The 21,887-nt window shown below is 42.1% G+C and overlaps 1 protein-coding gene across 1 annotated transcript in view; it reads left to right on the top strand.

Annotated features, from left to right (window-relative positions):
- The window catches only part of GART (phosphoribosylglycinamide formyltransferase, phosphoribosylglycinamide synthetase, phosphoribosylaminoimidazole synthetase), a 1,783,038-nt gene that overhangs the window by 741,763 nt on the left and 1,019,388 nt on the right, over window positions 1–21,887 (top strand). The window contains exon 7 of the mRNA XM_044072949.1: window positions 12,287–12,412. Coding sequence (XP_043928884.1) covers window positions 12,287–12,412 — 126 coding nt within the window. The remainder of the gene's footprint in view (window positions 1–12,286; window positions 12,413–21,887) is intronic.

Below are 21,887 nucleotides of genomic sequence, written 5' to 3'. Positions count from 1 at the left end.
AGAACCAGCCACCCTTCCTCAGCTTTGGGATTCTCCCCAAGTGTAATGACTGCGGCAGTGTAACACAATGAACATAGTACAGTTTTGTACCTACCATAAATGTAGATGTTCGAGTGTATACACTGCTGCAGTCCAGGTTACCCTCCCTCCTTCCCCTCTTACTGGCTGGTACGTACCAATGTCTTTTACCCTTACTACCTATGGGGAGTATTTGCTGGTAGCTGTAAGTTGTTTGCTTATCTTATGTATGTTTTATTAGCAATTGGAATTGCCTACCTATTTAGGGGCACCTGACATCTGGGGCAAGAAAAACTGAAGAAAATGGCGTCTGCTGCATCTTGTATATACCCCTGTGGCACTGACGTCAGGGAGGAGGCGACAGCAACTGACGCCGGGCCAAGACTTTGGAACTCAGGCCGCCTGGGGAACCGCCTGATGGCAGGATAATCCAAGTGTAATGACTGCAGCAGTGTATACACTCTAACATCTACATTTATGGTAGGTACAAAACTGTACTTTCCTCAGACATCTCCACAGAACCGCCAAAAAAGAAGGGCCCGGACCTTACTGTCTTTGTCTACTGTGAGCCTCTTCTGACCTATCCCCAACCTATGGCCATCATGAGCCTGGTTTCTGGATCTGGACCTGGATCTGCCAGTCTGGAGGTCATGGGTACCTCTAAGGATGCTATATTATCTTTAGGCAAGAGCATGTCCATAGAGGCTATTCTAGCGCCAGTCTCCACGGGGGAGGGGGCTGTGTTTTGTGAGGAACCGTCTGAGCTCTTGCAATTTCCAGTTTCTAGACAGACATCCACAGCCCCCTTAGAAGAGAAGAAAAGAGGAAACATTTCTCCCTTTACAGAAATCATGCCTGATTGGCAGGCTTTCAGTCAAGGCCTTTTCAGTGCCTTTATGGCATTGAGGCCTACCACTGCTGTTACTGGTTCCACCTCTCCTGAGCCCTAGGCCTCCGCCTACTGACACAGCTACTAGGGAAGAGGAAGTCCTTTCAGATTCTTCTGAGGAATCACTTTCGTACAGTTCACAACTATCCTTCCCATTGGGATATGGATCCCCAGAGGAAGTGTCGGTGGGCCCTGACTCCCCAGCTGAAGATTTGACCTTTAGTGAGACAATCTGCAGGATGAAGGATCACTTTAAATGGGAATCCTCAGATGACTGAGGTACAAAATAGGTACTACAACGACATTCAAATGGAACCCCCCAGCCCATCTGCTGTCCCTCCTATCCTGCCAGCCTTCTTAGATGCTTTTTCTTTTGCATTTCTGAACTCTGACTCTCAACCTCCTGACCTACGCAGACCAGACAGACTTTATAAGGTGCCTGGCACTGTAAGCATCTGCTTAAGTACCCACCTGCTGATCCTGCCACTATATCGGTCTCTATGGACAAAGCTTCCAAACTCCTACCACCATTCTCCCAGCTGACAAAGACAGCAAGACATTGGAAAGGCTATGCAAAAAGATGTATACTTTGGCTACCTTTGCCTTCAGAGCTACAAACTACCAGACCCAGATGGCCAAGTATACCTCGTCCCTCTTAGAATCTGCCAGCAAACAACTGGTAGATATTCCAGACTCCCCTGCCAAAGCATCACGGTCCTCTCTCCTGGCTCTCTCCTCCCAGGTCACCGGACACACTCAAGTGTAGCTACGATGCTGCTGAATTCTCTGCTAGGTCAGCAGCATCTGCCTTATGCAGATATTCTTGGCTTCACCTACAGCCCTTGCCAGATGATTTCAGGGCAAAGCTCAATGATGCTCCCTTGGATAATGCTGCACTTTTTGGTTCTAAAGTGGCAGACCTTTTCAAATCTCTGCAACAAAAAGGTGAAGAAATGCAGGACCTGAAATATTTACTGGTTTCATCTATCCCCAAGTTTCACAGAAACTATCCAGCCAAAACCCAGTTTTAGGAAGCGCTCCCACCCTGCTCCTCCTTAAAGGCCTTGTAAGCCCACAAGGAAACACCCCCTCCAGCTAGAGCATCCCCTCCCTCTAGCCAGAGGGCTCCCTTTCAGGACAGGGCAGGTAGCATCTGACTAGCTACTCTTGCCTCTTCCTCCCCCTATAACACTGTCTGCTCACCTCTCACTACACTGTTTGTACCCATCTCACCTCCGAAAGATGTATTACTTGAGTTAGATTGGACAGAAGGATATTGTACAGAACCATGTGTATTTAATTGAAAGCTGAGACCCACCCAATAACTGTCCGATCATGCACCAGTAAAAACTTGGAGAGTTCTGATATAAAAACTAGACCCTAGGACTTTAGTTGCATGTTAAAACGAGAGGAATTTAAGGAATGGGGAGTGCATATAATTTAGTTATTGGGGAATATAAATTAAGTCAGAAGAGGCAACTAGTAAGTAGTATAAAAGGGAGATGTGGGAAGGAAGTAATTCAGAAGTTTGACAAAGGGTAAAGTGTGACAGAAGACGGATTCTTACAGAACAAGAGAGAGAGTAGTTGCAGACCTTTAAAGAAAAAATAAGGAAACTTTTTGATAACCTGCATGAATTTAGAGGAGTTGCGTTTAAGCAGCTATTTTTTGATAACTGTTAGATTGTAAAAAGGTTTAGCAGAATGACTTGGGCATCAAAGTAAAAATAGTTGTAGCCAGACTGGGGACGCAGTGGCATGATGACCAGCCAGAAAATACTATAGAAGTATAGGAATATTGTGGAAATTTTATGAAAAATTCATATTTAACAGAAGAATTGAGAAAAATGCACAAGTAGGAGTACTCGACCTTGTGCAAAAATAATAGCTGAGCAAGGAAGAGAAGGTAGAAACAGTGATGTGTAATCACACAGTGAAATCTTCAGGGACTGACCATGTTCCACTGGAAATTTGAAAATTAGGAAAGTAAATGTCTGTAAAGTTTTGCTTAATATTTTGGAGGTTGTGGGGTGTACCAGCATCTTGGAAGAAAGTTTTAGTGACTGTTGTACGCAATGAGGTAAAGACCCTTCATATCCAGCTTCATATAGAACCATTTCAATTTTAAGCCATGATTATAAAGGGGAGTGTCTGTACCAGCTAAGGGAAGGGCAAAAGTAAATGTGGACCAGTGTTTTGTGTAGGGGAAGCAAACATTCGATAACATTGCTTGCACTGCCTTTTTATCATTCTATTCAACACTACAGCTTTTGGTGGGTCTTGGCTACAGATCATTTGGCAATCTGATGGGAATTGAGTAGGGCAATGTTAGCGTTTGCATTCACTGATTAATAGGGTTAGTAAGAACTGGATCTGTAAAGGGTTGGAGGCAAGAATTAAGGTGGAAGGGCTCCTTTGCTCAAGCATTGTAATGGTTATACATGCTTTTTGTAATAACTGCTAAAATAAAGTACTAACAAATTTTGAATGTTAACATTCCTATTGTATGTTCATTCTAAATGTAACTATTTTATGACATTGCCAGTATAGTAGGTCACGTCGGACATTCTGACTTTGCATTTAGCAGAAAACTTGTTGCTGCATTGATTCTTGCAAAGTAACACTGGAAATGCATTTTTATATGGATGCTTCCTCTGCTGCACCCCACGCTTACAATAGCTACATATTAGTTCCAGGGTTAGTTTAGTCTGTCAATAACTGGAATAATTTTCACTTTACTGTGACTAGTTCAGCCTTGGCGCTTGTAGATTTAAACAATATAAAATGCTCATATGCAGCTAATGCAAGGTTTATTCACAGTTAGTATGGTTGGGTCATGGGGGTAAACAACTGTGGTAAACCTGCATTATCATACTCTTATGCTCCCTAATTGCTTTGTCCATTCAAAGGTTGGTGGTTTTGAATGAAAAGTACAGTTTGCCATGTAATTTAGTTGGGGGGGGGGGGGTAGAATGACTGCTCCTACAAATGCATTTACTATGCTCTTTGGGAGGCACCAAAATTTAAAGATCAAGTATAGAGTTTTTTTACCATTTTATTTTTGTTATAGTTATGACCTCAGCTTGTAAAGTGGGCTTTCTTATTTTAACGTGTTTGTGTCTTTTGGCTTTTCCCGGTTATGGGTCGCCACAGCGGAACTCCGGTCCGCTAATAATTGGCAGTTGATTTTTATGTACCGGCTTGCCAGGCATGACACACAACCTTCAATTAAGGTACGCCAATTCACGCATGTCTCCGCACAGAAGACGCTCTAGCTGAGAATCAAACCGGACAGCGTCTTACTGTGAGGCGACAATGCTACCGCAGCACCACCACAGCGGGTTCTTATTTTAACGTGTATTTTTTTTATTCCAGTGGACCTATATTAAGTTTAATAAAGTTGTTTACTGTATGTTGAGAAACTTGTACAATTATAGCACTTCCCCGATTTCTGTGTTATCCAGCCATGTGTTCTGATGTATTGGGGGTGAGAAACTGTTCCTTTCCGTGTTGGCATGTTTTCTATACTCTGCAGCAGATTTTATTGCAAAGTAACCAGAACGTAGCATAGTCCATTACTCAGTAAAACAATAAATCCTTACAGTTGTTTTCAAGTGGAAGGTAACAAAAGTAAGATGGGACAGCAGGATAAGATCTTATTAATGTGTACCATGTCTGGCAGACTGTGTAATAAAACAGATGTAAAAGTATAAACAGTTGTCTTCCAATGGATTGATTGATTTATTAGGGAGAAAACTGCTGATGTGTGAATCCTATACATTCTGGATTTGTCCACAATACTAGTTACAGAAAAAGAGAAAACAAACTATAGGAAAATGAAGTATTTTACCAGCTTTGAAAGTTGGGAAAAACACTTGAACACTGTTGGAACAGACAGCAGCATACCTTTCAATTTCAGGAATTCTGGAAGTACAAAGGAGCAAATTGGGGACAGTTTTTAAATATGTATCCACTTCACTTGAAAAGTTAATATAACAGATTTTCCATCACCATGCATTTTCTGAACAGGAAGCAGGAAACACTGGCATTAACAAAGCTAAAAGGTGATGAAGGCAACAAAAAATCCAGACCGCTAAACTTGGTGCTTTCATCCACATTTAATAACAACTGGAAGCAGTTATTAAATGTGGATGAAAGCGCTAAGTTTTTAGTGGTCTGGATTTTTTGTTGCCTTCACCACCTTTTTAGTTTTGTTATTTGCATGGAGTTTGTGGTTCATACTGTCTGGCATCACTGACTGCAATTCAGTGATTTACCAGGGATTCAAATCCTTTACATGGGACACAGCTAACCTAGAAGGCTAAATCCAGGTTAGCCGAGAGTTTTGAACAGAAGGAAAAATGAAGTGTGTGGAATGATCAAATTTAAAAGCTTTGACGCTTCAGAATAATACATCCTGTCATACTGTAGTGAACAGTTGCATACTATAGAATGATCACTTTACAGCATCTTTAATTTCACAGCTGTGCAAATTATTTCAAATGTTTTCTTTTTAGCACTAATTCCTTGTGGTATAACTTAGATGCACTGTGCAGTTGATCTGTCACTAAAATGATTTGCAGATTGATAGTATTCTCCCTAAAACTCTTTGGTAGACAATGATTTATTAGTTTTACATCTGATGTTCTTCATTCCACATTGCTGCAGTGTCCAGTCGGCCCGAATACCAAGATATTATCCTCAGTCTTTTGCGCATGGTCGATGCAGAAAGCAATTTTTTAGTGCAGGGTGTTGTTCTGAAGTTTCTTCTTCAGCCAGAGTTTTTCCCATCGAATCGTTGGCTAAGTACCCCGTTGGGAATATTTTTTCTTTTTTTTGCCTCAGTATTAACCGGATGTCAGGGATTGCCATACTTTGTGTATACCTTGTTTGGGAGCCTGAGCACGCGTTGTTGGATGCGGCTCTTGTGCTAGATTTAGCCAGGTTAGTGTTTGGGAAGCGTGTAATTATAAAATCAAAGCAGCTACTGTTACAGGATGTATCCTCTCAGGAAGTAAAATGGCAGAGGAGTTGATTACTATGATAAGGTGGAACCTGAGTTTGAGAGTTTGAGCAATGCTCGGAGGCGCTGAAGACTTGCAGGAGTACCCTCCTTATTCTGATTCTGATGTGGATGATTCTACCTTCAGCTTCTCTCCCTCTGAGATTTTTCATTTTCAGAGACTCTGCATTCCACGAGGGAGCATTTTAAATGGGAAGGTCAAGATTTCTCTGATTCCAGGAAAGGCTTAGGGAATTCTTGTTTTTACCCAGCATACCTGTTTTGAATGTGGTGGAAGATTTTTGCAGAGGCTTCCTGAATCCTGATTCTTTGCCTCCTGCCCCAGTTAAACGGATAGGTATTATAGGGTGCCTGACGGCTCATAAGTCTTTTTTAGAGTCCTAGGGCAGAAAAATCCTGTCCCTCCTGATAAAGAGGCAAGGGCTTTGGATAGATGGGGAAAGAAGTGTATACTTCTTCCACTTTAGCCATCATGTTAAAATATCAGAATTATCTTCTTTCACAGTTGAAATGTTTTGATGCTGTGCAGGTTACAGTCTGATGTGTTGTTTGGTTAGCCTGTGGAAGCAGTTTTAAAGAAAATGGAGGACAAGGCTAAGTCTATGCAAACTGTTAAGGATTTTTGCAGAGTTCACCTGCTCAGACTTCTGGTGAGGGCAGGGGTCAGTCCTTTAGCAGAGACAAATGACCCCCTGGTGAGGGCAGGGGGTCGTCCTTTAAGTAAGCAGAATGACATGCTTTTCAGCTGTCTTCAAAGAAAATTGGGATTTAATTACCCAAGACAAATGGGTTCTCCTCTACAAAGAACAGAAAACAAATTTCTGTTACTCCAAATAGGAGAGCATTCAGTCAGTTCCTGTGCCAGAAAGGGGCCTAGATTTTATTCTCCTGTTCCTAGTACTTACTTGGACGACTGCCACAGCATTTGGAATATGTCATAGCAGTGCTAAGATGCCTAGGGTTATTCTGTGAAAATAAAAGTCCAGTCCTAGTACTCTCAAGACACACAGTGCTTTCTGGGTGTGAGACTGAATACAGCAGCCCAGGGCTTCTAACCCCCCCCAACAAAGAAAAAGAATCTCAGTTACTTCCATCAATTATCTCTTCAGTCCGGCTGACTGCAAAGACAGTCCTTCAAGCCTTAGGGTTCATGGGCATCTTGTATTCTGGTGCTTCCCAATGCCAAACTGCATATAGGGCTACAATGGTATCTCAAAATCTAAATGGACACAGCACTGCCCAGGATTTGGACACTGTCATTCAAATAATACCTTGCATTCAAAAGGAAGAATGTCACCTAAACAAGGGACTCTCTGTGACCCGCCCAGAGGCAAGTCATTCTCTACGACAGACGCCAGACACATTGCTTGGGGAGCTCATCTAGATGGAGTGGATAGAAGACAAGTGACAAGCCAGACTACAGCACACATATCAAGCTTGCAACTAACTCTTCAGGCAAGGTTTCTGCGGGAGCACAAGACTCCTTAGCAGATGTGTGTTAGACAAATCAATCATCCCCCCAGTGGGAAACTGATCTTCATGTATTTCAAAATTCACCAGCTGCCAAAGTTTTGCACGAAGGAATTTCATCACACAGCTTGGAAAAGTGATGCTCTTTTCTTCAGTTGGAAAATTTTCCACCTCTGCCTCTTCTTCCAAAGGTGCTTCTAAAGGTCAGACAAGACAAGCAAAGATGATTTTTAATAGCCAGATTGGCCTCGGCAGCACTGATACCCATTACTGATGATTCCACACCTATTGTCTCAGAGGGGATCATCTGTTTTCAATGTCAAGCTTCAAACTCTTCATCTAACAGCCTGGCATATTCTGTTTTGAAAGACACCAGGTCTCTCACTTCCTCAAAAAAGTCTAAAATGTGATTATGGAGAAGAGACCTAGTAAGGTTTGTCTTTCTCTTCCATTAAGATTCATGCTGCAGATTGTGACCCACCATTGTTTCACATCCTTTGTTTCAGCAATTTCTTAGAAAGAATATAAGACCCCACGTAGCTCCTACTCTCCTGGGATCTCAATTTTGTGTACCTGAAATACTTGTCATGGAAGACTACTTTTTTGTGGCCATTACTTCTGCAAAGAAGGGTTTCTTTACACAGGGCCCTTATGGTTGTTGAGCCTTTTTTTTTTCAGGATCATATAGGGTATCATTACGTAATCCTTCCTTCTTTATGCCTAAGGTGGGTGGTGTGGCTTTAAACCAGATCCCCAAAATAAAGGGGAAAAGATTTTGCACACTTTAGAGATTGGGTTTTGCATTGCCTTTTTGTTATTCCCATGCAAAGAAGAGATTCCAGGGATTATTCTCATTCCACTAGGGCTACTGCCACTTCAACAGCATTTCTAAGGGGGGGGTGGCAAGGATATTTTGAGGCAGCTACTTGGAGTTCAGTGCATCATTCTTCTCTAACTCCCTACCACTCTCCTAAGTCTAGGCTAGGGCTTTTTTTGCCTTATTTTGCATGGCATGTTATCAGCTCCTGCTCTTCCTTGATTTTGCTTACAGCCTGACTGCAGCAATGTGGAATGAAGAACATACTGTGTTTAGGGGTGGTTGTGTAGGTGAGTTTATATTCTGGTACCTTTGTATATATTGTATAGACTGCAGCAATGTGGATAAACTGTACTTTTTATTGCACTGTATGCCTAGCACTATGCACCTTACTAACAGTCTTGTCCTGTTACATCTTTTGTTACTTTTCACTTTAATATTGCTACATGGATTTATTTGTGAGTGACTGTACTCTCTGGTTACCTTGTATTAAAATCTGCTGTAGACTACAAAAAACATGACAACTCACTACAGAACACCCCCATCCCCCAATCTCAACATCATATGGTGGAGCTGGATGACATGGAATCAAGACGTAATTGGATAGTTGCTCAGCATACAATAAACAAACACCAGTTTATTAAATTTGAAATATAGGTCAACTAAACACATTAGAATATGAAAGCCCACTTTCCAAGATGAGGGTGTGATTATAATAAGAAAGGGTAAAAAGTTGCACTTTATCTTCAAGTTCTAATTATCTCTGAGCAGTGGATTTTCAGCTGTTTAGCTCACAGTGGAGAGCAAAAGCCTTGGGCACCCCCCCCCATAATTTACTGGGGAATACACTCAAACATAATCAGTGGTGGAAATGTGCTTATGGTGCTATGGGATACACTACCTGTAGTGAAATTTCACACAAAGTAAAGGTAGGATTTGAGTAAGGCAAAATACGGCTGCTTAACTCTGTCCCCAGCTGGCAATTTGGTTAACTCCAGCCATTGTGGTGAAATTAAGGGAGCAGAGAAGGAAACACAGGAATAATAGTTAAATAAGAGACACAGAGGCCTCGCCATGTACACTGTTAAGGCCACTTAAAAGATCTTTCCACCTTTTATCAGCACTTGGTAGTGCCGAACTCCATTTTCAAGCAGACTGTGCAAGATGACTTATGTAAATGTATGTCTACCCATCCAGTCATCAAAACCAAGTAGTACCTGGACTTGTACTTGCAACTTTTTCTACAGGCTGGGAATATTTTGCCAGGACCCCATCCCTCTTGCAAGTCTTGTTTACTTGTTGATGTAATTTATATAATCTAACAAGTCTTTGTAGAGCCACTGATTTTGTGAAGAAATAGGTCTAATAGGATTTGATCTTTCATGGTTCAAAAAGTGAAGTCATCACAGAACATCCAATAAACTACCAGAGAGGAGTTCTAATCTGGTGGGATAGTTGAAGGCCGTTTAGAAGCTTGATGGTTAGGGTGGGAAATATTGATTTAACAGTCTGGTTAATGTTTGTATGTCAGTAATTTTGTTTCTGATATTTTTAATGTCCTTTTTGTCCCGGTGTCAGTCATCCATTGCCTCCTGGTCAGTTAGTCCATTCATTCCCTAGCACCAAAGTAAGGGACAACCGGGAGGGGGCAACTGTTTGAAAAGTTTTTTTGCTGCTAAGCCCTACTCACCTGCGCACATCCAGAGATGGACATACAGTGGAATGACCAGTGGCTTTCCCTTTACTTCTGCAAGGCGTGTCCCTCCAAGCAGTCCTTCCCCCTCCCCTAAAGCACTTAATGGATTCTATGATCTCCACCAGGGAAATCTCAGTGCCTAGTGTGACCCAATGTGCATATGATTATGGTCACAATTTAGGAGAACAATGGGCCACACCCCTGCCTTGCTTATTCATTGTTGGGGCTGCTAATTAAATCCAGTTGTCTGGGTCACAGTCAAGGCTCCATTTCTCTGCACCGCTGAGCTGCATCAGGGAATCGTGCTGTGCTGAAGAGCAAACACTTCTTGATGTCAGCAGTTTTGTCAACGAGTTTGTTTTGAGGTTTCAATATGAACCTCTTTAATGCTTGTTGTATATCATGTGCCCACTGTCCACATTAATCCTTCATGCCAACTTCAAATTCAGTATCAGTGGCACAAGAGGTAGCACACTTGCCTTTTGTACAGGAGGCAGTCTGTTCTGTTACCACACCAGGTAGATTGATTGCTGACACTGCAGTGCAGCATAAGGGGAGGATACAGCACAACTGAATGTGCTGTCTTTCTGAGACGTTAAACCGTGGCTCCATGTGCTTGAGTTGCTGGTAGCTCTGATAGATGTAAGAGGTCCCAAAGTACCTAGCAGAAGTTCCTGATGTCCTGGCCAAATTTCCCCTGTGCAGCTGTTAGCGTTGCTGCCTCACAGCAAGAGGTTCTTCTCTTCAATCTTGGGGTGCCTTCTGTGCAGTGTGTACATGTACTCCCTGTGGTCACATGGGTTTCCTCCCACATCCCAAAGACCTGCTGTAGGTGTAATGGACACTCTAAATTGGCCCTGTGTGTGCCTTCTGTGGAAGGTTGGGTGCCGGGCTGGCAACTTGATACCATAAAACTCCCCTGCCAGTCATGAGCAGACAGGTGATCTGCTGTGGCGACCCCTAACTGGGAAAAGCCAAAAGTAGTAGTAAAAGTACCACCTTGGGTCTTGAAAAGAGGCTGCTATCTTAGTGAGACTCAAGTCATCAAAGGCTTAAATAAATCACTGCAAAGCCTGTTTCAGTCTCTTCTTCTTTCGGCTTTTCCTAGTTAGGGGTCGCCACAGTGGATCAACTGTCTGCTCATGCTTGGCAGTGGAGTTTTATGGTGTTTAGTTGTCAGCCCGCCGCCCAACCTTCCACAGAAGATGCACGCACTCACGCCTAGGGCCAATTTAGTGTGTCCAATCCACCTACAGCATGTCTTTTGGTTGTGGGAGGAAACCCATGCGACCAAGGAGGACATGCAGACTCCGCACAGAAGGCACCCAGCTGAGAATCGAATCTGAGAACCTCTTGCTGTGAGGCAGCAACACTAACTGCTGCACCACATCTGAGTTAATACATCTCTTTGCCAGTTGACTTCATTACTTTGATCAAATATAATGCATTGTTTTTTTCCACAGGCAGTTAGGCTAGCTTGCAGAATGACAGCAGCCTTGAGGATGGATGACCAGGTTTATATGTCCTTCATAAGATCACCAGTCATGGTATCTTAGTGGCTAGGTAATTATTTCCATTTGCAGCATTAAGCACTGGAAGTTTTCTCATCCTCAAGTCATGTTCTGTCTTTGCAATGGTCCTATTGTGTCCTGTTTTCCTTTGGATGTGAAATATGTCTTGAATTTTCCTTTTGCCTTCAAGCCTTATAGGTTGTTTCCTTTTCCTGGACCTTTTGGGGCCAGTTAGAACTGCTTGAAATAAGACTAGAGTTATGAGAGTTGCACCATTTATGAGCGAGTATTTCAGGTTGCATGAGTGGTATGCAGAACAGCATTTCACCTGCCTTCCCCCAAGTAACCCTCTCTATACAGTGTCTGTTTTTTTGGTTCCTGCTTGTTTGGGTCAAACATGCCTGCCTTGATGGAGTGTGCATCTTCAAAGAGCTGTAGGGTGAAGATGAGGTTTGCCTCTAAGTAAGGGCCAGGTCTTGCCCAAGCAGTGGAGGTGAGATGTGTAGGAAGAAAAAGCTACCAAACACTCATTGAGCTTGGAGGAACTTCAGTTGGAATCTGCATCTCAAAAGGTTTCTTAAGGTGAGTGCCTCACTCAGCTGCTGTTTCTGTACAGAGAAATACACAATTCACCAAAGAATCTGGGGATTGTGAAGCCTTTTGTGATGCAGAATTTTTCTTACCTTGGCCAGTCTTCCATCAGGAGAAGTACTTCTTAGTTTTGTTTGTCACTACGGTGCTTCCAATGCTGTTTTAACAAGTTTAGCAGTTTTAGACAAAGGTGTGAATTGTAGAGGGTGGCTGTTTCTTTTTTCCTTCAAACTTGTCATTTCCTGCATTATGACCTGATATTTTCTTTTTAGTGTCTCTGTTTCACTGATGGCATAACTGTAGCTCCGATGCCACCTGCTCAAGATCACAAGCGTCTTATGGATGGTGATTTGGGACCAAACACAGGAGGAATGGGAGCCTACTGTCCAACCCCACAGGTATATTTTTTGGGGGGAATAGTTTGTGTTCATATGAATTGTTGCACCTTGGAATGTGGTCAGATAGAGTAACCTCTTTTCTTTAAGTAAAATGAAGTCTTTATTTAGTTTTTAGTTTTGTTTTAAGCATGCTACTTAAACAGACATGTCGATGGCCATCTGTGAGTTCACTGCTTTTTCTTTGCACACTGTATAAAAAATATTACTAAAAAAGGAAGGGTGTGAGTACAGGCTAGATGGTGTGAATGCAGTAGGAATGTTGAAGCCTGATTTGACACTTGGAAAGCTGTATTAATTGTCCATTGCTTAAATGTCTACCAGGTGCATCATGTCAAATTATATTCAGAGCTTGCAGGAAAAATAGGAACGTAAGCAGTTTGCACAGGAGAAAATTATGCCAAGAGGCAAAAGTAATGTGTCTTGGTTAATAGAGGTGCATGAAGGAGAAGGTGTAGGGAACATGTTATCTATTGTATAAAAGTTTTTTTTTTTAATATATAAAATACTCTTCAGTCTGGTCTGTTCAGTTGGCCAAGTTCAGTGTTGGTCGTTAAGGGCCACGGTTTTCCGTGGGCTGTGGAATTTTGAGTCGAGCTGTGGAATTTGTCCTAAGTCTTGCAATTTTCACTTTTACGCGGGAAATTGAATTAACTTGCAAAACCGACTAGCAACAGAAAGCTGTCGGTGGGCAACGCATAGAGAAGAAAACCAGTTCCTAGTCACTCAGTTTGGATTTATGCTGACATTGGCGTACTGTAGTTTATATTTGTACTAAGTGTTACTTCAGTAAAAATGAATAGGCATTCAAAAAGTGCAAAGCATGTGACACCTGCTAGTCGCGTTTCTAAATTTGGATCATGAGTTTTTGCAGCGGACGGTGGACTAATATGTAACTGTCGATCACATTAGGAGACCATCACTGACCACTTGCAGTCAAAGCGTCTTTCTGAATGTGCGGCCAAATGCAAAGCTGACTGCGATCTGGGAATCGCTCCTAAATACCAAACTACAGTCGGATGCAAAGCAAGGCAGACTGCAGCACACAATGCTAAAGAGGATTTGATTGTTAGGCTTGTGAAGGCGTTCATGTCTGCCAACATTCAGCTATAAAAGCTGGATAATCCTCAACTGCGAACTTTTATTGCAGACAACATCAAGGGCGCGGTGACCTACCACGAGCCAACTGGCTTGCTAGCATTATGTACTTGAAGGTATGTGGCACCCTACAGGCAGAGCTCGTTAATTTGGCTGGTCGGAAAATTACAATCATAGCAGACTCACCACATGGCGCCAGTGACACTCGTTTAATTTACTGTTACAACCACTGGATGCCTTTGATGCAGGCAGTTGCAAGGCAATGTTTGTTAATACAGAATTTTTGGAGAAAGTAAATAACGTCTCAGTAGCTCAGGCCATAATTCGCACTTTCACCAACGCAGGCATCAGTTACAATGACATGCTGGCTTTTGTCAGTGACAATGCCGCCTACATGAAGTGTTTTAATGATGGCTTGCAAGGTCTGTTGCCCAGTGCCTGCCATATTACCTGTTGGGGTTCATATTTTATTGTTGGTGGGTGAGGAGTTTTGTCTTGCACTGGAATTGACTGACAACTTTGTTGCAAGCATGAGGCAATATTTTCAAAAGCACCTGGCAGACTAGCGCGGTATCTGACTCGCCTTTGTGTATGTTCAGCCAGTGACAATGCCACCAACTCCCGTCGTCACTCACTGGAATACCTGGTTCAGCGCAGCACTTTACCATGGGGAACGTTCAGTATTATCGGGCATTCATTGAAAATGAAATTGCCCAGGTAGGAGCTAGAGTGCAGCTATGCAAATTACTGGATATTCTGAGTGGAGAAAGCTCCCTAGTATTGCAAGCAAAGTTGGAATTCTTGGCTGTACACTGCAAGCGTTAAACGCTGAAATATCTTGAAGGTCGTGAACTGTGTGCTCTAAGCATCTTCTAAACTGTTTTTGATCTTTTGTCATGGCTGCGTAACCCAGGTTTTCCATATGCAAATGCAGCTTGTGAAGCAGCAATGACAAATGCTGCAGCTAAATTGGCAGAATACGTTGGAGGCAAGCAACCTGCTTGCAAGTTGTTCAAGGATGTTCAACTATTTTACCCACGGTAGCTGTCCATTTTGCCAAAGGCCATTGCAGATTTTGCTGCAGTGCCAAACATCATAAATGCAGTGGATGAATGGCAGATTTACCTCAATCAGGCAACTGAGCAGGACTTACCGAGGGACGTTGTCAAGTTCTGGCGTGCAGTGGAAGACAGGCTACCAAAACTGGCAATGTTAGCAAAGGCTTGCATTTCTTTTCCTGTAGCCTCAGTTGATGTCGAACCGTCGTTTTTCAAGTACGGATCAGTCCTTTTGCCACTGCTTCAGAGTCTAACTGACAGTCTTGCGAGCCTACTGTCCGCCAACTGACTCCGTGATTGTCTGATGATGATTTAATAACTTTTTGTTTTCATTAATTTTTTTGTGATGTTGCAGGCCTACATTAAAACATTTGTTTCATAATCATCTTTCATTTCATTTTCATTCCTATTAGTATAGCATTCTCTTAACTGTGTTTATAATAAATATAATAATAGATGAAAGGCAATATAGGCCTACTCCTGAGGTGGTAACTTTGCTTAAAAATAACGCAGTGATTGACAACTGTGAATGTCACGGAACCTTGTTTATTTTGCCATGGTGAGCTTTGGAATTATACAAATGACCCTGTGGAATTTTTGACATTTTTCCGCGAAAAACTGTGGGCCCTAGTCAAGTGCAGATCCCACTGCAAAAAGATCCTGTCTATAGACCCAGATTCATTTTAGTTTCCCCCATTAAGACAATAACAAGTGTGTTGAAATACATTTTTTTTTTGTTTTGAACAGATTTATTGAATCAACACATTTTAAAGTGTGACAAGTGCAAATTTCTGATTGTTACTTTAACATAAGGTCTAGTGCATTATACTATGTTACTTTAACATAAGGTCTAGTGCATTATACTACTTGCCAATCCTGATGCAAGTCTCCTCTTGATATAGATTAACATACCTCCACCTTTTTTCCCCCTCCTGGACAGTAGTTTGTCTAAATGTGTGGACAGCATTATAAACCTGCACAGCCAAAGTGCTTTCTGATATTTGTGCCATGTCTGTCAATACACAGACGTCCGTGTTTTCCAGGGTGAGAAGAGCTTGTTGGGAGTAGTTTCTTATTCAAGCTCTTGGCATTTATTAACACCTTAATATTTTTGTTTTGTTTCATTGCATTAGATTTTTCAGGTTGGCATTACCTAAAAAGGCAGTATGATGGTGGACAGTGTCTTTGCCAATCGAAACCCTAGGGGGGACAGATGCAGGCCATCCTTGGTGAAACTGAGTGGTCTGACCCCCTTTGAATGACACCAAAAGCTAAGGCAAGTATTGAAGTGAATTATTTTTTGCTCGTTGTGGCATCTATGGAAACAGAATTCTCCACAATGCTAGACTATCTTCCTTGGACATGTGGTCAGATTAATGGGTCATGCTGTTAATGTTGCTAAATGTTTGCCTCCCCTCCAGACATCCACATTGATTCAAATGTCAGTTTTTAAGCATCTTTATCATTCTTAGTATAGTCCTAACCACTTCGTATTAATTGTTTAAAATTGAAGTGGATCTGCATGAAGCTGGATTTGAAGGATTTTTACCCTCACTGGGTAATACAGCCATCACAGCTTTTTTCCAAGATGTTGGTACAAGTGCAGACATTTTTTTGAGACCAAAAACTGTTGCAGACGCTTTATTGCAACAAAAAGGCCTTTAAACTTTAAAAAAAAAAGCTGGCAGGGATAACTGCTTCATTCCACAGTATTCTATTCACTGTGTTTTTGCATGACGTACTGAAACTTGCTTGTGCTGAGTATTGCCTGGTGTGTAATCCTAATAATGATACAGCCATTGGTGAGGTAGGGTTTTACAGGTTCACCCACTCCATGTGAAATTTACTTGCTGTAGCTTTGACTTCATTGGAGAAGCATGCAGTCTATGGTACATCTTCCATAACCCATTGTTAGGAGATATTGGTACACTCTCCACCATAGTGGAGAAAGGGTACTTACAGTAGAGGAGACTTTGATAACAAAAAAAAAGCTGGCAACTGCAACATCCCAAGCATAAACTGAGATAGGCTGTGATAGTGGCGAAACAGAATGCAAAAGAGATGGATTACATCATTTACTCTTGTAACCTGACTAAAATTAAGCAAATTTCACATTAACTACTTTTGTCAATTTAGACGGTCAGAGATGTGAAATGTAAAACTATAGCTTAGTTGACACAACCATTTCAAACTAAGCATAAAACTAGGTTGCGCCGTGTGTGATATTCTGACTTTCAAAATGTAGATGTCTGAATTGTGCAAGTTAATATGCAGCAAAACCTGGATTTGTGGTGTTAAGATCCAGGTTGGCAGAAGAGTACCCGAGGAGAGGGTTCATAACGCGAGGATAACTAATTTTATATTCATTTTTGTTAATTATCTTTGTTGCAATCTATTTTTAGATGAATTTAACTTGGCAGGTAGTTGGATGAGTCTTCTCATCCGACTTAGAAGCATTTAGATGTTCACAGGATAATGCAAATTTTACCACCCTCTTAGAGGATGTAAGATGTCCTTTACAGCCAAGTTTCCATTTGAGAGTGTAATGCATGTCATTTTCATTTCTTTTTTGCCACCGCAGAAAATGTTCTGAGGATGTTGGTCTTTGCTAAACAAAATAAATGACAGCTGTTTGCTTTTTTGCCATTTGTTTTGTTGATGCTCATACTCAAGATTTTTGTCTCCTTTGCTGGGTGGATGCCCTTAATGACATCCCTGCAGAAGAGAAAGATTCCCCAATAACTACAATTTGCAGTTTATATTTTCTTTGTGAGAGCCATGCTATAATAAACTGTGAACATTGTAAGACTTTAAGGAAAAAAAGGCATTTTTTGAAAAAATAAGGAATCTTACAGATTTTGTGGAGCATGGGGAGCTTTTGGCACTTGGACAAGGGATATCTGCCCTTCTCCAGCAGATGAGCCTTCAAGTTTGGAAGATAGGAAGCTTAAATACCCCAAAAGCTATCACAAATAGAGAGTTAGAGGGCGATTTTAATTAAGGAATTCAAAGGAGGAGAATGTGAAGCCTCAAAATTTGATTGGGAACTGAGTAGGTTTTTTAGTTTGAGATCTAGGTACATCCGTCTACAATCCAGGGTACTATAGCCAACCTACGATCCATCAGAAAACATTTAATATTTATGGCGTCGTCTAAACCTGGTGGTTTGTCTGCCTCTAATCTTACTTGCCATTCAGTTTCTCTTTGCTCCATCTGATTTTTATAATTTCCTTAACTTGAATCTTAAGGTATGTGTTCTACCACTGCAAAGAGACATCGTTAAGTGGAGAATTAAGGTTGGAGTTGGTGGTTAGGTAATGTGTCCCACTAGGTAGCACAAACAGATTTCCTACATGGTAGGATTGGAACTGTACTCTGAATTTTAGGTGTGATGGCAGGGATTCCCAGACTTTGCTGCAAGAGTGGAGCAATAATGGTTAGTACAGTGTAGTTTGGTTTGTGGGGTCTGCATGGGGGTTATTGTTTAGGAGAGCCTTCTGAGGGTGTAGCAGGGGGTGTAGTGAGCTTTGCTTCAAGGGGATTGAGTTGGGCTGTATCCATTTGAAGAGAAGTGACTCAAGTAGGTCAGCTCTATTTTGTGCTACTTCAGACTATCAGCTATCCAGTTTGCTTTGGAAAGGGTGATGCAGTGGTGCTTGTGTGGGGGGTTTGTGATAAAATGACAAATTTTGTTAGAGATAGTCTGCAGAGAGAGATGAGCTTTTGTTGGATGCAGTGGCTGTAATCTGAAGTCTTTACTGAAGCCGAGCCAAGAGGACTGTTGTCTATTGCTGCTGTAGCTGAAGCAGTGATGGAGAGAGATTTTCCTAATCCAAGAGAGGAGAGTTAATTTGCTTCTAGCTTTCTGTGTGGGTTTGGGAGTTAAGGGCTTTGTCTAGCCAGATATCAAGGTATTTTAAGGAAGTTATTGCTTCTATTGTATTGTCTGATGATAGGCTTGGGAGATTTTGCCAGTTTTGGGAGTTGTTAAATGCCATATTTTCGTGGGATTAAGTAGTTTGATTCGTTTTCTGAAAGTCTGTTGGATGTTAGTTGCAGAGTGAGATGGGATTGGATGCGTCTTTTACATGGGTATGGTGATATAAAGTGTGTAAGGAAGATTGCTTTTCTGTATCTTTATTAACTAGCGTACAAAGGACTGCTAGAGCTTTAAGGATCTCCCTTTTGAAGTGGGTCTGCTTCATATATGGAGTACTGTATTTTGACTTGAGTCTGTGCCTGCTTTTTTAGCTTGTAAAGGAATTTGTAGTTACTGAGGTCAGTGAAGAGCCCCCTTAAGTCTGCACTTATCCATGTTAAGTAAGACATCCTTAGCAAGGGTCAGTAGAGCAGTCAGGGTGCTGCAGCAAAACCGTAAGCATTGTTGCTTTAAAGAGAGAAGATATTGTTGGATGTAGTTAGAGTAATATTTTTGTCAAATTACCCAGGGATGAGGAAAATTGGATGAAAGTGTGGAGTGTTTTGTGGTTTTGGCTGTTTTTTGGGAAAGTGTGCTAAGAACTGATTTGTGTTTTGGGCATGATGCTGCAAGTTTAACAGGTTATTGATAACACAGAAGAGCAATAAAAACTTGTTTGGTTATGCCTTTTTGGAGACAGTCTGCACAGCTGTACACCAGAAAGACTTAACTGATCTCTGGGGCAAGAGCAACACAAGCTGGTATTTATATTTAAAAAAAAAAAAAAAAAAAAGATGCAGCAGTTACTATGGATGCTAGAAGGTTCCAGGCTGGCACCAGGTCCATCCACACTCCTAAACAGAGTGTAGTTTGAAAGGTCTACCACCTTGGTATCAGAGTTGTAAACTCAGGCCACCATGCATGATGTATGAAGAGAATATCCTCAGTTCAAGTGAAGATAGGCCAGAAAAACTGAGGGTGACAAGAAGTTGGTGGTAAAGCTTTGCCATACAACAGCCAGAGTGGGGAAGTGCTGTTAACAAGTGTGGCTTCAATCCTTTGGTATCCTGTTCCACAGCAGCTGCTTCTGCATTAGTGTTTGAGAGGAATATGAGGCTGTGGTTACAGACCCTACCAGATGATGTGAAGAGACCAGTTAATGAATACCTCATTAGTAATAAATTTGACACTCCTCTGATCCTCAAGAATTCAGAAGTGAAGGGGGGACAGTTAAATGTTTTATCCTCCTATGTCTAGATATTCTGGGACTTTTGCAACTAAATACTGGTCTTGTAGAAAACATGCACTGATGTAAACAGTGAAGGCAGTGGGAAAAATTCCGCAAACTTTGAGGAAGTTAAGACCGGCACAGGTAAGAATGTAGGGCAGGTGACTAATCACGCTTCTACAGTACAATTGCCTTACAGCTGTATTGTCTGTCCTTCCCTGATGTTCATCGTGTTACCCTGCTGCAGTCATCACACTTGGGTTATCCTGCCATCAGGCGGTCCCGCAGTCGGCCCGAATACCAAAGTCTCAGTCCAGCGTCTGTTGCTGTCGTGTCTTCCCTGACGTCAGTGCACCAGGGGTATATAAGAGGCATCTGACGCCATTTTCTTCAGTCTTTCTTGCCGCGCGGTGCCTGAAGCAGAAGCAGTTCGCAAGTGCCGGTCGGCACCTGAGATTTTCGATTTGAATTTGAGTTCGAAGTCTTCAGTAAAGCTAAGTACTGCATTGGGGAACATTTTCTTGCCTCAGTCCGATGTCAGAAAAAGTTAACAATAGCATTTCTTGTGGGAAGCAAATACATCATAAGGACTTCCATTCCTATTGTATTCCTTGCCTAGGCCCAGACCATGACGTCACAGGTTGTTGGTTTTGTGCTAGGTTTAATAAACTAACTATCAAACACCGTTTTGACTTCGCACAGCATTACTTTGGTAGGAAATTTAATTATATCATACAATCGGAGCAGCCGACTACCGCCATACATAAAAAAAACCGCAAGGATAAGGACAGGCAGCCTAGGAACAAGCCAGACTCCGAGGCCTCAGCTGGGCCTGTCGCCGGTTCTCTGGTTTTCAGTGAGGCGCCTACGCAGCCCCTGACCGCAGAACGATTCCCAAGTGGAGCCTACTAGTCCGAAGCAGCCATCTTCCGACACCAGAGCAGAAGTAGACACCGGTGCAGTGGAAACACCTTCGGTTGCAGAAGGTGTCTTCAGACAGACTACACTCGCCATTAAATCTTATGCCAAGCTTAAAACTCCTTTAAAACCTAAGAAAACTGTACATCAGTCTACAGTTCAAGGCCCCATGCTTAAGAAACAGATGCTTAAGATGGCTGAAGACTTGATTACCCTAATCAGGGGTTCCCATCCCCCTCTTGATAAAAGACCAAGACAAGAGGAGGATTATGCATCCTCTGACCAGGTTTCACTCTGCTCAGGTTCTACTGAGGAACAGGATTACACTTTTCCACCTTATGAAGACTCTGATGCTGAAGACTCTATTCCCTCAGCATCTCCCCCTGAAGACAACTCCTTTGGGGAAACTTTTCATACCATGAGGAACATTTCCATTTCCACTGGGAAGGCCAGGATTACTCAGATTCTAAGAAAAGGCTCCGAGAGTTCCTTTTACTACCCCAGCACAGACCTCTTGCTATCCCTCCTGTTTTAGATATTGTGGATGATGTTTACTTGGAGTCTAGTTTAAATCTAGACTCTGTACCTCCTGCTCCAGCCAAACCAGACAGATACTAGAGTACCTGACTCGCACAAATTCCTTTATAAAAGCCCTGTAGCTGACCCAGAAACAACTTCCCAGGGTCCTAAGGGAGCTAAAGCTTCTATGGCTAAAAATCATGTGCCCTCTGAATGGGATTCCAGAGCCCTAGATAGATGGGGAAAGAAAATATACACCTCAGCAACTCTGGCTATGAGAGCATTAAATTGCCAGTTTCACATGCTGAAATATCAGCAATTCCTAATGTCTCAGTTAAAACAAAAAATGAGCACACGTTCAGAACAGTCTGAATTCAAGGAAATGCAGGATCTGTTGCATGAAGCTGAACAGGTGGGCAAACATACTTTACAATGCAGATTTGATTAATTGGAAGCTTCCTGTAGAGCAGCTGTTACTGGCTCTGTCATATGTAGACATGCTTGGTTAAAAGAACAAACCCTTCCTGGCCATGTTAAAGCAAAATTATTGGATGCACCTTTACAGCAGGATGTATTATTTGGTGTCAAAGCAGAAGAGGTTTTAAAGAAAATGGAGGATAAGGCAAAGTCTATGCCATCAGTCAAGGATTTTTTGCAGGTACAACCCCCTCGTTTCAGCAGAAATTGGAGAACAAAAAACTGGTCCTTTCCAGCTTCTGACCGATCACAGAGGGGCAA

This window comes from Protopterus annectens, chromosome 5.part1 (assembly GCF_019279795.1).
Source record: "Protopterus annectens isolate FY-2018-M chromosome 5.part1, PAN1.0, whole genome shotgun sequence".
NCBI classification, from domain to species: domain Eukaryota; kingdom Metazoa; phylum Chordata; order Ceratodontiformes; family Protopteridae; genus Protopterus; species Protopterus annectens.
The sequence above is the reverse complement of the archived record's forward strand: the minus strand, read 5'-3'. Positions and strand labels throughout refer to the sequence as shown.